Consider the following 17,084-nt stretch of genomic DNA (forward strand, 5'->3'; position numbering starts at 1 on the left):
AATGTTTTCCCCATCCCTCTGGGTTTAATAGAAAAAAACTCAACAATAAAAAAGTGAATTCCAGATGACAGGGAACATTAACTTACAGGTGCAAAAAGCCTGAAATTAGACTTGTCTTTACTGCTTTCTATACACTGAAGTATATACTTAATGCAAATGTCTACATAAAGTAGAATTCAAAATTAAAAGTACTATAACACAAAAACAAGTGATTAAGAGGGACTTGAAAGTCTGCCAAAAAGGGAAAATATGTTGAAAAAAAACCAAACACCTGGAGTATAGTCCAAAGAATATACACACAGATAGAAAAAAAACCCCTCCAGCAGCAATTCTAAAGATAGAAAATGTATGGACAGCATTTTGAACTTGTAATTTAATACCACAGCAAGAAAGGTCATAGGGAGTTCCACCAGTTCCCAACATTTCATCAGCAACAAACATATAAAACTGAAAATCATCACACAGAACAACATTTTTTCTGTCTATACACTGCTGTTCAATAATTTTAAGACCAAGCTGCACAGGGCAGCAAAACCAGAACTTCAAAAATTAAACTTGGCATGTCTGGCTAAAAAAAGAGCTATCTCTCATTGCTTACTAATTCAACCAAATGGAAACAGGTAAAGATGATTATCTCTACTTAAGAAAGACAAGGAATATTTTCTCTTAGTGCCTTTCTGTAAAACAACAATTTTGGACATGTTAAATCAACATGCAGCAGTACAGAACCAGGTGCACAATGTCCCTGCAAATACTGATCCTACTAGACAGAAAATAAGTTCTTGGGATAACAGAAACCTAGACTTCAGATAATCTCCCAACTTTTTATACTACATAATTGTCAAGGTAAAGATATTGAAGTGAGGAAAGTCATACTTATTTCTGACACTATTACTGAATGAAGTTTCCTAAAATATGAACATTGAATTAAAACAAAATTTTACAGGATGCCTCAAGCAAATGTACAATGTGCTGTGCTCTAAGAATCACCTATGAAATAAAATAAACAAAGCCATGGGCTGATGAATTATTATAAATCTGAAGTTCCCAACCCCATCAGTTTGAGAGATATTTACAGTGGCATTGTTTTCGGCTTTTAGATTTTGTAAATTGAGATTGTCTGCATTATTTGGTTCCTGCTCATTGTGATGACCCATTGAGTAATTACACCTGGTGTAGTAACACCAGCTACAGAAACTTAAGAGTTTGGTAAGTTTTTGTTCACAATATTGTGAGGGTTTTAATAGATAAAATGGTGGCTTTGCTTTCCTTTCTATTTAAGCAGTCCTTGGTTCTTTGCTGAAAGGATGGAAAATATTAAAACCCAGCACACAATATTGTTGCTTGCTTTTCCAAATGTGACTTACCTAAACCCTACATGCCGGCTCCAGGCTCCAGCAGAATTCCATGGTGAGTGCTGTCACCAGCGTAACGCACACTGGGGCTTCACAAGGAGCAGGAGCCGGTGGGGCTGAATCTACAAAAGAAAAGTGTCATTTAAGCCAAATGTGCTGAATGCTCCCCTTAGCCTGTCATTTGGGAGCATTCAGCACATAATTTGAAGATTTTGCATTCCTCATATCTGTCCAGGACAATACTCCCTGGACTTGCCAACAGCCGAAAACATTAGGACATTGTAAACATCTCTGCTGCTCAGTGATTTACTAGACTGAAAAGATCTTCTTTATTTTGAAAACTTGGGAAAATATGTAAAGCATATTGCTTAAAAAAGAGCATATTAAGAATTCCTTAAAAAAATTGCTTGCATCAGTAGCAAAGACTTTTAATAAAAATCACCAAAGCAGTCTAAGCAAGCCAATATTCAAACTGTTGAAAGCTGACTATCCAAGGCTTTCAGTGGGATACATTTTCTGCCAATACTGCTGCAACCTGTCATGGGAAAAAAGTCCCCTAGAAACACACACTCTGCTTGGCATGCTGGGTTTCATGAGACACCATGGAAATTAAATACTGTTCCCAAATTCAATGTCTAACATAACTTTTCTAATAACCACGAGTAGTAACAAACTTCCCCCTTTCCTAAAAGAAACAATGCAGCACTTTTCTTAGTTAAACACACAATTTGGTTCTGCCAAACATAGCAAAGTAATTCAATTCCTCATTCCAAACAGAATGTCACATGGCTTCCAATTCACAGCAACACTGCAGTATTGCTTCAAATGATGTGGTAAGCACATAAAGCTGAGAAAAGTACAGCACTAAGTGATTTGTAGTCTTGAAATAAAGAGAAAATACTATTTTAAGCACATGGATTTATTTAGTAAGTGATAATCTCTCTCATAATCAATTATGAAACTATATATGGATGAGTATTTCCCCACACAACTAAAATCTAGATAGCAACTCAGTGCCAATTTAATATTTGTACATATTTTCCAGCAAACATAAAATCAAAAGCAACAAAAACCCATGAGCAAACAACTGGGGTGGCTTGTATAATATTTATTTCACTTACTATAACAAAGTGTATTCTTTATGCAATATTTTCATATTTTATTAGGAAAGAACAAATTCCTTCAGACAAAATATTCAGATTTTGCAAAATGTCACCCTGTTTCAGCAGTCTTCAAACAACGGTACAACAGATGTTCAAATAAGGATTAATATATCATTCAGGAATCCCAGATACCTAGCAGAATAACTTTTGTGTACAAAGCTCTGATTGAGTCCGTTTAAGAGGTTGTATTCCTACATGTCCTATATTTGCAGGATGGAGATAAGATTGTGCCCATGAAAACATTATTTACTTTGTGAACCATTGATCACAGAAGCACATTTAAAAATCTTATGCTTTACATTAATAGAAAAACAGAAACTGTTTTTCTTGACAGAATTTCTCTTTATTCTCTATATCTACCTCCCAAAACAGAATTTCATTTTCTACATTCATTCATTCATTCACCTTAAAGACTTGTGTCTGCTAGCCAGGACTGAGGTAAAGCTGTAACATGTGTCCTTGCATACAATGAAAGCTATATTTCCATAATGATGAATTAAAACCCAAATTCCATGTATTCTATTATCTTCCTTCTCTCCTCTTTCTCAGGATCTTATCATTATTTCAAATCAACAGCTTCTACTTTTCTTGGTGAGTTCAAAACCTCATTCATTATCTGGCATTTCATAAGACATTTCTTTCATTTCCATTCCTCAAGTTTCTTGCTATGAAATTGATTAATAAGCTCCATAAATTAGGCATTATGAAACAGTATCTAAACCCTGATTTTTCACAAACCTGTTTCACTGCATCTGTGCTTATTATCTATGTGAAGATTTGTGAGAATACCAGATAAGCCACATTCTAAGTCAATACTGGAACACAAAACATTTAATAGTCTGACAAAAGCATGCTTCATATTCTGATGTCAACATCCTTACCTCAAGCATGTTATAGATGATGTAGAGCTTTATGACAGACTGTCCCCTTATCAGATGATACATCATAGAGTAGTCAACATAGTGCATCATGAAGTAGCAGATGACCAGTATCACTCCTTTGAGCATGTCACATACCTGAGCAGGTTGTAGCAAACGTCTGTCACTGAAATAGAAAGGGCAGAAAGTTCCACTAAATGTCATATACCCACAAAATACAGATGCTACTAACACATTATGAATTTAGACAGCTGTTATTCATGGATATATTTTAATGTAGTTTATTATGCCTCCTCCCCTGCCCCTCACTCCACCACCACATTTATAGATCACACTTACAAACAGGATCACAGTCTCTTACTAGCTACATCCCTGTAATTAAAACATTATATTTGTTTAGAGCTTCCACTTTTCAATAACCTGTATGCATGCCCTTGGTTTCTAATTTAACTTCCCACTTCCACACAATTCTATAATTTTGACTTCCTCAGGCACAGAAATTGTATTCACTATGATCAAAAAGATATGAAACAGTCATCTTCTATTTCAGTATAATGAAGCAGGTGGTGAGGAACGGGTTGCAAATTCTGTATCTTCATTTAGCTCTAAGCTCTCCAGCAGTAAATGCAAGTAATTTGACATCAGAGCTGGAAGTTGATTTTGAAACAAATGCAGAAGTTTTCCATGAGTAACCCAGGAGGCTAAAGGAATCATTACACAATTCCTACCTAGCAAAACTACAGGAAGAAAATGGCTTTATCTCAATTGCTACAACAGTATACATAAGCATAGTGAAATAACAAGGCCATATTCAAGTGTCTATTTATTTAGTTTAATATTAATAGGATGCAAAGCAGTTAAAAAGCCTATGAATTACATCAAAAGGTTGATAATTAAATATAAAAAAGGAGGAAATAATTTCTATTAAATATATATATTTTTTAAATACACTGAAATGCTTTTAAAGAAGCTAATGTTTCAAAGAAGTTGCAAGCAATTAGCAGAATTCAAGCCATGAATTTTCAGTTTCTGTATTCTTAAATCAGTAAGTCATCCAGACATTAGACAATGTTCCCATGAACTGATAACACATTTAGAAAAAAAATTAAGAGTTATCTTGTAAAGATGTATGCCATTTGTAAAAAACATCCAAACAGCTACTTATGACCTCTGGAGTAATTCTTCAGACCCTGCAGAGAAGTCTAAAATCCCTGCTACCTCACTCATTCAATTTAATCACACCTGGAGTGTTATAGTTTGGATTTCTTTGTTGTTTTCTATCCAAAAGAAATCACCCTGAAAACAACACTCACACATTATATCACTCCAGGAACCACACAATGACATTCCACAATGGGCAAAGAGGTCCTTGCTCTTGCTGGGAGTACGAGCAAGAAAGTTTCCAGAACTCTCAGATTTACAGTATAGCACTTTGAACAGAGAGCAACTGCTCCTTTTATCATATAATTTTTACTGCATAAACTTTATTAAAAACAATTACATTCTAAATAAATGAATTCAACCTGGTCCAGCATACCAGAACTGCTTGCATAGGCTTTCTCTCCCTAAGAGATATTTTCTTGCCTTCACAAGTGCTCCAGTAACAAACAATATTCACACCATATCTTATTTCAGCCTAAGTCCTTGACAAAACGCCTCAGTGAATTTTCTTCCTTTCTTCAGCCCCCAAACTGAGTTTTAACTGCAAACACCAATTGAAAAAATCAAAGAAAACTGAATGCATACCTTTTGCCCACTGCTTAAAAAGGCTATGATTGTCTTTGCATGACACACAAAAAAATGCACCCTCCTCAACCTGTAGAATCACACTTCGAAAATTTACTGCCTTATTTAATGACATCTGACTTAAATGATTATAGTTATTAAAATAGTATATATTGAAATATTTACAAGACTTAAACAAGTCCATGATTATGATTACTGTTCATAGGCTGAGTAACAGCATATTCCTTTTCCTCCAATCTACTTCCATTTTGGAAGTGCATTCAGTCATTTCTGTGCAAGCTTCTCAGCCAACACTCAAACCCTGAAATACAGATTGGGACACAGTCATAAAGGTTCTATGCCATAACAGTAATGCCAGGCCTTAGCACACGAAAAAGAGAATCAGAATTTATTACTCAGAACATCAGCATCTTCATTCTTCCAGTCAACAACTACCTCATCATTAGAGAAGTAGTGAATACCTGGTAGAGAAAACCTGATGAACAAAAGAGACACCCACCTGAAAATCTCACTCAGAGTCTTTTAAAAGTTTTTTAAGGTACCAGTTTTAACAATAGGATGGTCTCACTGAAATGCACTAGTGAGTAGAATCTGTTTATTATAAAGCTTCTGAAGGAGTCCAGAAAGATTGTCAAAGGAAAATGCTTTGATGACCACAAGTCAATACAGACTGAGAATATCACATCAAAGATTTTCTGGCTTACAAGTTACATCAAGGATGCTCAACCACCAGTCACAAGCTGCAGATGTTCTGTACTGATAACTCTAGCACTCTTCTGTGTTGATGCTCACCTGACTACACTCAAGTAAAACCAACTCAGGAGAAGCCAATGTAAATGCACACAGCAACCATGACAAGGCACTACAAATTCTGACTACATAAAACCAGGAGCACAACTGCTCTTCTAAAGGTGGTCTCAACTCTGAAAACTGTCACAAGAGACTAACTCTTTATCAAGTTGCATACCAACTTGCACACAGCATCCTATAAAAGATTTGGAGAATGTGATGTGTACAGAACAAACTTGATTATCATTGAAATTCAAAAGCTGCCCTAAAGAGTCAGATCAACTACTCTTGATTGCTGTGCTTTACAGGAATTAAACTTTTGTAGAACAGATCCCATTCAAATATTTTTAGAGTAATTCAGAATCATTTAGCTTGGAAAAGACATTTTAGATAATCGAGATAACTGATCACTGCCAAGTCCATCACTAAACAGCAGTCTATTCGTCTTTTAAGTACTTCCAAGGATGGTGATTCTACCATTCCCCTGAGCAGCAGCATGCTCCATTGCTTTACAATCATTTTGGTGAAGAAATTTTTCCTAATATCTGAGCTAAACCTCCCCTGGCAAAACTTGAAGTCCTCTTGTCCCCTTGTCTTAACTTAGATTTAGTTTCTCACTAGTCTGTCTGTGTGACTAGGAAAAAAACCTGCAATAAACAATACTTTTTTTGATATTTTAACTAAAAATACAATCTGTCCATGTTCTATTCAAAGTTCTAAATAACTTCTTGCACTTCTCATTCACACAGGAAGCTGAACCAACACTAATGCTGTGACAACTTCAGAACAAGTGTCCTGGTTTGGGCTGGGACACAGTGCCTGTTATTTTAGTAGCTGGTTTTTGGATTTGGTGTAAGGATGCTGACAACACACTGAATGTTTTGGTTGTCACTAAGAAGTGCTCACCCTGGGTCAAGCATTTTTCAGTGTCATTTGCTCCATTAGTGAGGAGGTGCACAGAAGGCTGGCACAGAGTGTAGCCAGGACAGGATGTCCCAAACTGGCCAAAGGGAAGTTCCACACCCCAGAGCATCACACGCAGTATATAAACTGGGACAGTTACCCAGAATGGGGTCTATCACTGTTCAGGGACTGGCTGGTACCAGGCAGTTGGTGGACAACTCTGTCACTTGTTTCTCTTAGGGTTTTGCTAGATTCTCTCTTTCTCCTTTCCATTACTATTATTATTATCATATTTAGTATTATTATTAGCATATTTTGTTTCAATCATTAAATTGTTCTTATCTCAACCCACGAGCTTTACCAAAACTTTCCAATTCCCTTCCCCATGGGTGGAAGACAGAAGGAGTGAGTGGTTGTGTGGTACTTAGTTGCCAGCTGGGACTAAACCACAACATCTTAGTCACAAAAATATCCTCATAGTTTCCTCAGTTTGATGACAGAAGAGCTGCCAGCATCCCTCTACTCAGTACAAGGGATTACTGCAAAGATTAACAACAGATGACTGCTTTCTACAAAGTAAGAAGAGTAAGACAATCCTAGCATTTAAAATATATTCCAGTTTTCTTTCACTGTACACTAGAAAAGACCCTTTCATACTGCCTAAACAAGTAACCTACAGTGTATCACTAACATGTTTCCAATTGAGAGAGATTAACATGTCTCCTCCATAAATCCATAGAAGCATTTTTATTGTAGCAGAATCATCTTCCACTTTGGTTAATAACATTTAAAAAAGGATTTTGAGGTGTGTTTCTGCATATAATAAAGGGATAATTATTTCCTACAAAGACAAGGAAATCAAGTAAATGGATTAAGTCTCATGATGTGTCACCTTTTGGTGAATACACAGAACTGACTGCAAAGCCTGCAGCAATGAAATGATGCAGTCAGTGTTCAGTGAGAGCTGACCACTGCAGTTTTATTGCACCATCAGGCACACAGTTCAATCTGTATTTGTCACAAATCATTCCTCTCCTTTGCATTAAGCTATTTAACACACAGAAACAAACACAGGCTGATGCGATTTCATGCCTGTCAGAGCGTCCCAGCATTCTGCATTCATTTTCCTTAATATGTGTTTTTACTTATTGTCTCCAGTAACTACTCACTGCCAACACTGAAAAGTACTTTCAGGACATCTTAAGCACTAATTAATCAGACCTCATGATTAATATCACACACAAACTCATACTGCTGCAGTCATGCACACCATGAGTACCACAGAATCTCAAATAAACAAAATTAAAAGCTCACATTTGCCAAGCTATGACAACTACAAAAAAGCCAAAAAGCAAACAAGAAAAACATAGCATAGTGCTGGTAATTTCAATACCTCACTAGAAAGTAGGGACCCAAGTTTTAAGAATTAGACATTACTGAGCTGATGAGATAACTCAGAGTGTGATATTGTACAACTTTAGAAACCATTGAATGGAGATATGAGAAGCTGAAGCAGCTTAGCTCACTTCCAACACTTCACATTTTTACAGCTGTGCATGAAGTATGACAGAATACCAACAGGAAGATTTCAGATGAAAATTACATGTGGGTCTTTTTTCTCATGAGTGACAAAATGAGAACAATAATTAAAGAGCACTACAACAATGCAACTTCAATCATTCTGGCAGCAAGGTAACAAAGCAGTGGGCAGTACAATTTTTCTGCAGAAAGCAGTTAGTCTTTTCCTTCAAAGCTATCCCAGGCACACAGTGATGCTGCACAACTGAGTTAAATATTAACACTTGCCTGGCTTTAGTGAACTCTGCTCTTGAAAGACGGTATCATGAGAGCCTGTGTCCAAGATGTAGTTCCTCTAATGTCCTACCAGATTCCAGAAATAATGTTACATGGTTTCAAAATTTAGCTGGATATAATTTACCTCACAACTTTCACACCTCAAACTAGTAAATAAAATGATCCAGAGCATCTGGACTGTCCTTCATAAGCACCTTGTTACGATACATGACTTATATCTTCTCATCTAATTATTTTCTGGATTATTTGAGCAACTTGGTTTAGTGGAAGGTGTCCTTGCCCATGGCAGGGGGGTTGGAACTGGTGATCTTCAAGGTCCCTTCCAACACAAAACACTGAATGATTCTATGATTATTCCATTACTACTTTAAATTTTTTTTTGCTTTAGGTCATGCTCTCTAAGATGCTCTTTACAGAATTTTACAAGTGGTTTCATTATGGTAAGTCTTAAGTTCCCACATTAGCTGTATAGGCTAAACTATCAAAGAATCAAATTTTAAAGCTTCTTCAAACAGCCAAGTATCTTAATAGTAAAGAGTAAGACTTATCCATTCTATTATCCACTATGTTAAATCTTATATTGCTTTACTATTACTAACACTGAATACACCAAAATGTTTAAACATGAGATGATCCTTCAATCTGCATGAATTCAGTGAAAATCCAAGCATTCCTTTAGAGATAAACTCTCTTGCACTGTAATTTAACCAACAAATTATGACAATACAGAAAAAAACTCACACAGAGACTTCACCATTCTACAGCATCTACTTAACAAGATGTTTAAACTCCTCAGCCTCTGGGTATATTTATCTTTACATCTACTAATCGACAGAAAACCTCCACTGAAACAAAGCCTTACTTCTAAAAACACCACAAACAAAGAAATCCATACTTTAGGGGATATACAAGCTTATTATTCATTTGACGTAGTGATACTATGCAAGCCACACTACTATACCTCTCTATTCAGCATGCTTCTGTTTCAGCCCAGTCAGTTGTTAAAAAGCAGAAGCATGCCACACTCAATGCTTACCCCGCAGTATTTACAGCAGCTCACAGTCAGACTATGACAAAATTTCCACAATGCACTGACTGGCATCAACCAGGAACTGAGCAAATCAGCGTTACAGAACAACCCCACTTTTTACAACACAATAAAAACCAAGGGTTAATACTCATGCTTCAAACTTTCCAATTTATGGTTTGTCAACCATGAGAGAAATTTAGAAAGTGTAAATCCAAGTCTTTCCTCTGTTTAGAAAACCACTGGATCCATGTATGTCCCCTCCCTTTGGAAAGCTAAAAGCAAGCAAATTGCCTTACAAATATGTAGAATTACTTCTAGAATACTGGTATACTCTATAAAATTAATTTAAAATACTATCTAATTAGAATGTTACCCAATATACTGGCTACCCACAAACTTGGATAAGCTTTAGGAAAAACAGTAATTTTTTTTTCAAGATGACTTGTGACTCTTGTAAAAAATCCCCTCTGTTACAAAATCAAGTCAAACTTATATCACAATTTATGTAAAACACCTACCCAATGAAGAAAATTCTAGTGTGAAAACCAGTGCTCATCATAAGCAAACTCAATTGAAAGTTTAAGGAACTAGTTGAACTAGTTATCCGTCTGTAATTTTCAAGGTATTTCTATTTAACATCATACTCAAAATGCCATGATCCACATCTTATACAGCAGTAAGTCTTCTGTCTCCATCTAGTGGTGGAAAAGCATTAGGTTCCATCAACCACAGGGGCTGTGACTACACAGATGGTCACACTACTGATCCTTTATGTTTGCTAGTTTCTCTTTCATAAATTAAAGAAGCAAAGCAGCTCAAGGTTTTCAAAGCATTGGTATCTATCCCTCCAAACTTGTTTTTGCTCCAAAAGTTGTACAACTGAATTTACTCAGCATCACGCAGTGTTATTAAAGATAAATCACAGTTTACCAATATTTATCTTTAATATGTTCAAAATCACAAGTAGCTAATGAACAAGAATCCTTAAGCAAGTGATTTCCAAGAAAACCAAGATTGTGTGTCGGGTATTTTAATAAGATTTGCTTATTGAATTTAAAGTAGTTAAACCATTTGGAATATGAAATGCAACCTGGACAAAAATAAATTTGTTCTTGCTGTATGCTGTATAAAAAAGCTTAAAAGAAGTGTCACTACAGTTGCTTCTCGTATGTTTTTCAGCAACTAACATTACAAAATGAACAATGCTTTCACTACATTGTGTAATCTGCAGACAAGTACACTTGTCTGAGTACTTAGTTACTTTGGCATCCAACCCATATGCACTCTGAATACATTATTTTAAACTTAACTGCACAGACTGTCACATGATGTCATATGATTCCTTTATTTTTATCTTACAGGCCTCCTGAGGCTCCTCAATTCTTCACTAGCCTGATTACATATGGTTTTCCAATCATCTTTTAGAGTAATTTGGGTTTTGATTGTTTTGTTAAGTTTTTTTTAAATCAACAGGCAGTCAATGTATTTTCTTGTTTATTGATACCATTCACTTCATTTTAATGGATTTCTTTAGTTTAGACTATTTAATCTCATCCAAATAACTCATATTACTCAAAACAATTACTCCTATGAAGTCAACACATACAAAATTTCCAATACTGATGTCATATATACAGTAATTTAAAGATATGAATACAGTGTCACTGCAAAAATGTTTTAGATGGATATTTTCATCTTAATAACATACACAAATACATATTTTAAAGATTTTGTAAGAATAATAATGTTGACATTTTAAAAGTCCTTTTTATTTGGGTTTATTGTTCTGCTAATACACTGAAGAAGACTTTTAGCATTTTACCAGTTTAAGAATGTATTTTACAGCAAACCTCTTCTAACTGTATTATTTATTCAATGCTAACATTTTCAAACAGGCAACCATTGAGGAGTATATATATAATATATTTCAGTTATTGATATTGTGGTCTAGTTAAAATTTTGCTTAGGTATCTTTTCTCTCTCCATTTTACATTGAAGATACTTGGACGGAAACTGAACAATGGGGTTTGTTTTATGTGTAGTTTTTACCAGACTCTCTATTCTTCAAGATATCCTTCATAAAAGAATTGTGGTGTCATAAATTTCTAATTTTACATGAAGCACTAACTAAAATTGTTACATTAACACATAAGGGTATATTTTCCTGTTAGCATAATTAAAGATGTAATGGAAAATAAAATCCAAGTGAGGTTGTCTGAAGTGTATACTTGCCCACATAAATACACACTAAAATTCTTTTAAATTGACTATGCAATCTATTGGAAATGTTTTCCTACAATTATGATCAAGTTTGGCTTCAGGAAAAGAGGCTATTTTGAGAAAATCTAATTTCCAGTTTGAGATTTTAAGAAGCGGTACACCATACACTATGCAGGACTTCACTCATGTACAATTGGGATTCTACAGAATTATATGAAAAATACATCCCAAATGTGGACTTCTAAGAAATTGAGAGCCAAGCTTGCCAAGATTAGGTGGCATTGCATTTCTCAAACAATAAAAAGCTGCTACATGCACACAATACAGCACGAGACCATGCTAAGAAGGAAACAAAACCAACCTTGCTGTTAGGCCCCGATGAGAGCTGCCTCAAAAAAAAAAAAACAAAAAAACAACAAAACGAGGTTTCAAATAAGTGACAGCTAGAATAAGCTTTCATTAGGCTTTTATTTTTTAAATAACAGAATCCAATACAACTGAAGATAGTTAACAAACATATACGAAACTGCTGTATTTTATTACGCATAGAATTATCTATGAGTCTAATACCAAGACACCTGGCAATGAACTTTCTGAACTCCCTAAGATTGAGGTCAAGCATTACAAAAAAACCTGCTTTAAGTACAAACAAAAATATAGCTATGAACCTGACTGACGCAGTACTTAGAAGAAACCTCAAAAAGGTTAAGGCACTATAAACTCAAGTACAGCAGGGGCTATAGTTTTTCCAAGACAGCCTTTTCTATACTGGGCCAACTTGGTCCACAGGCACTCTACTTTAAAACTAAGATTACATCATTGTGGAAATAATTTCAGTTACACAAAAATACACCTACCACAAATTGCACTGAATCAATCTCATGTGTTTGTTATGAAAATTAAGTGTTGGTTCCTCCTTTGAGGTATGTTGGTTAATTTAGCTATACTACTCATTTGTAACCAGGCTTTTTACTGATTACCTGTAGATGTGCGAATTTGGCTGACCTGACAGCACAGAAATAAAAAGAAAATCAGGATTTACTCACCAAGGAGGAATCCTGTGACACAACATTCCATCCTATAAAGGAAGTGAAAGTGCTCTTCCCTTCGGTCTGATTTACAAGAAAGAAAGAAAGAGAAGGTTGTAATGTTGCTACACTATGCACTGTTATGGAAAGGAGAAAGGAGCACTTGATCTGAGAGTATACTACAGAAAAAAATTGAATGTATCTTCCTTTTTTGGTTGGTAGAAAGCTGAACATTTCTGTGGGCAGATGCACAACTTCCTAAATGAACTTCAGGTGACAAAAGGAAGCTTATGGATTTCATAGTTAAGTTCCTCAAAGAGAAAAAAAGGCTTGGGACTAAGTGTATAACAGAGGTTCAAAATTTTTTAGTAGCTTGATAATATGAACAAATAATGTCCATAAGAAGAATGCCACTGTATTTGTTTGTTTTATTGTTCCAGATATGCCTTATTTCTACAGTTTCTTTCTTAGAATAATGCTGTTCTATTTATTTCTTACGGAAAAACATGAATCTGTAAATTCACAGGAGGCAAATGAGAATTTTAAGATGTACATGCAATATAGCTGAAGTTATTAATGTTATTGCTGACAGGACCTTAAGTCACTTATTTTAGAGAGCAGAGTAAAAGAAAAATACTGAACAGGTATTTATAATCTACCTATATCTACTTCCACATGGAAAAATTCACAGAATATTCTGAGTTGGAAGGGACCCACAAGGATCATTAAGTCCAACTCTTAAATGACTGGCCTGCACAGGGACTGAACTCACAACTGTGGTGTCACTGGCACCAGGCTCCAGTTCCTGGTGGGATTCAGCTCTGGAGGTGCTGAGGCATGTGAGGGGTGGGTGGGTGCTGCTCACACAAAGCAGGGTCTTGTTGGGCTTCCACTATCAAGGTGCTGCCCTCATCCCTGGACCCACTCCTGCCAGTGGGGGGGTGGGGAACCCCTGCAGATGAGGTGTGTGTGGGAGGTCTCTTGTAAAGGTTTTGTCAATCTATCCTTACATGTCAGAAAATATATAATCTCCTACTGTATTTTTTTGAGAAAACTACAATTTGGAGAAAAACCCCTCACTTTCCCTCCCAAATCCTTTCTTGCTTTGTGGAGATGATGGAAAATGCCTTCAAACATAATTAAATTGGGAGTCTTATCAGAGTTTCACTCACGTGTAATTTTAGCTTTCGTATCATGGTGCCTCACAAATAATACAGAAGAGATTTTCCACATTTCCATATTGCCCTTTATTGGCATGCAACATATTTTCAGGAAAAATTATAAGTTAGCTCTATGAAAGAGCTTCAAAAGAGGAAGTGATATGAATCTACCTAGAATCTCTGGGTCTGAGGTATTGATAAAAAAATTGTCTGAATTGTAAAATGAAACTTTCAACCTTGGGTAGAGTCAGTTTTAGGAACCTGTCACCAAGGACTCTAATTCAAACAGAACTCCACCAGGTCCACTGCTCTGTCTACCTTGGCACATACTTGGCTGGAACAATGAATCTTTTATGCTGTCAAAGAATGTTTTCATAAGGTGAGAATAGTCTAAAAGATTCAAAGGGAATAATTTAGGAATACATTATAATACAAATACAGTAGAGCTGTTTTTTTCTAATTTCAAAAGATGTTATCTAATTTGGTAAAGTGCTTGTTAATTTTTTTAAAAGCACCCTGTCACTTATAGAGCACAGACTAATGCAATTGCACCTGCCAAAACTACCAAAACCATGCAATGATTCAGCCTTTGCCAGTTTGATCTCAGTAATTAAACAAAGCATTTAGTTCACTCAAAGATAGAATCTTGGATTCTTCTGACTAAAGTTCTTGAAGTTTTTAAAAAGATTGCTTTGTCAGCGCCAATATAGCTCTGACAAAAACAGAGAACTAAATTTGCTCAAAAGGAAAGATCAAGTGATGAGGAAGGATGACAGAAGTCAAACAGTGCTTACACTGTCTAGGCAGAAAAAGTAAACTATTTTCTTTGAGATACATTACTCTTTGTTTCCTTTCAGAACTCCGTAGAATGAAATATTCCAACATGTGGAAGAGGCTATAAACCACTTCCCCAATATTTAAGCACTTTGCATAATACACCATAGACAGGAATTAGCCCATTTATATAGAATGTGGTTTCATTGTTAAAAAAAAAAGGTAATATAATCTTTCTCTACACTGAAAAGAGAAGGTAGAATTATGAGGAAATAAATAAGCTGAAGAGTAAACTGGAAGAGAAACAGAACAGTCACTGCTCAATTACTCCACTGAGATGTTGAGAGAAAAGTCAGGATGAAGGGAGGAGCACTTTTATTTACTGCACAGAATGGAATATGATGTGGCAGGTTCAAGTAACAACTAGTCAACATTTATTTGATATTTGCAAGGAAGAACAAGCCAGAAGATAAACAGCCACCTGCTTTGTAAATACCTTTTATAATTACAAATGTGCTTTACTTATTCAACTCTATTTTGTTACAAATACATAAAACTGTATTTCTTGAGCTGGAAGAAAATCACAAATATTTTTTGCCATAACAAATAAAATCAGCATAACTACAAAAACCCAGAAAACCCCCCAAAATTCAAAGTGCAGGCTCTGAATACTTGGAATTAAGAATTATTACTTCTGAAGAAGTTCCATTACATGAGTCCTAAAATTTTCAGTAAAAAGCCACAAACTTTAGAACATGAATGAATTAAACAAAGCCTCTACTGAACAAGTAGAGATTCTAGTGAACTAGATTCCAACACATTGGAAGAAATTGCTTCAGGAGTTGTTACAAAAACAAAGACTTCTTCACTCAATCTCAGTTTCACAGCATCTTACTTGATAACACTTTAACACAGTCAAGTTCAACAGATTAAACCACCTTCTATTGTCCCTGACACACAAAATACTGTCAAGCAAGCAGACTAAATATTAGCATTGCAGGTGCATGAATGCATATATACACATAGCACATGCATGTGAGGGCATATGGTGCTTCAAATACTTTTGTCAGCATACTGAGCAACAACTAAAACAGTAATTGGTCTTTGAAATCTTTAATTGTAATTTCAGAAGAGCAGAAAATTTCTTTGCCAAAAGCAAAGCTGAGTTTATAAACAAGGAAGAACACTTCTAAAACAGAAAAAAGTAAGATTCAAATGATAAACTGAACTCTGTTACATTTACCTGAATTTAGTAATAGCATCTATACAGATATCTACAAATAGGCACAGAATTTGCCTTGTCATCAGGCTAAAACCAAATAACTGTCATTTCTACACAGCTAAGAAAACTCTCTTGACCTACTAACTCTGAAGTTCAGTTCAAAATTAACAGCACAATAAAACACTAGAGACTGCCATCTAGTGCCTATGTTTAACATCACAAACACAAACATTCAGCTTTAGACTGTATTTTACAATATTATATTTTTGCAACTAACTAGCATTTGCTTGTAATCAGAACATACATTTCTAAACTATGCATCTAAAAGATCTTCACATATAAAAGACAATATTGATAATGCAAATACAAACAACATAATTTTAAAAAATTCAGTAACCATAAATCAACTTCAAGTTTTGGCAAATTCAGAATAAAGATCCTGAAGTCTTTATTCATTCTAGAGAAAAAATTACTTCAATACAACTGCTCCTTTCATTTTAGACTACACTTAAGGCTTACACAACCAACTTTACCGTGAAGTAGCAGGTTTTATGAAGGAGATTAATTCTATCCAATCTTTGATGCCTATGCCAGAAAAACTAAAAACTTTATGTATTAGCAACTTCTTAGTATTGACATGAACAGAAAATCAAGGCATGAAGATCTAATATTTCTTAATATTCTGCTTGGTTTTCCTCTCCACATTTCACTCCCTAGGATTCTTCAGATGAAAGAAAAGAACACTTTTTATTGAGGGATCTTTTCAGCAAAGTTTTCCATAAAAATAAGGAAAGCCTTAACTGTTAAAAAATAAACAACTTCTGTTTTGATATCAAAGAGCCTATCAAAACACATGAGCCAAGCCTAAGAAATTTTTTAAAAATGTTCACATAGATGTCAGGTAAAAGAACAAAACTATAAGGGAAGGTTACATCTCTCTCCTTTACTAACTTGGATATGCCTAAGTGGTGCTGTTATCAAACTGTTGTGTCTGAGGGAAG

At 35.2% G+C, this 17,084-nt stretch overlaps 1 protein-coding gene across 3 annotated transcripts in view; it reads right to left on the minus strand.

The window, feature by feature from the left end:
• The window catches only part of TAPT1 (transmembrane anterior posterior transformation 1), a 49,263-nt gene that overhangs the window by 23,061 nt on the left and 9,118 nt on the right, over window positions 1–17,084 (minus strand). Inside the window, exons 4-5 of one of the 3 annotated variants that reach the window (XM_058803070.1) lie at window positions 12,261–12,284; window positions 3,400–3,562 (exon numbers count right to left, since the gene is read on the minus strand). In XM_058803070.1, coding sequence (XP_058659053.1) covers window positions 3,400–3,562; window positions 12,261–12,284 — 187 coding nt within the window. The remainder of the gene's footprint in view (window positions 1–3,399; window positions 3,563–12,260; window positions 12,285–17,084) is intronic. The other 2 variants (XM_058803071.1, XM_058803072.1) reach the window with 2 other exon arrangements.

The sequence above is a fragment of the Ammospiza caudacuta genome, chromosome 4, assembly GCF_027887145.1.
Source record: "Ammospiza caudacuta isolate bAmmCau1 chromosome 4, bAmmCau1.pri, whole genome shotgun sequence".
In the NCBI taxonomy this organism is placed as follows: domain Eukaryota; kingdom Metazoa; phylum Chordata; class Aves; order Passeriformes; family Passerellidae; genus Ammospiza; species Ammospiza caudacuta.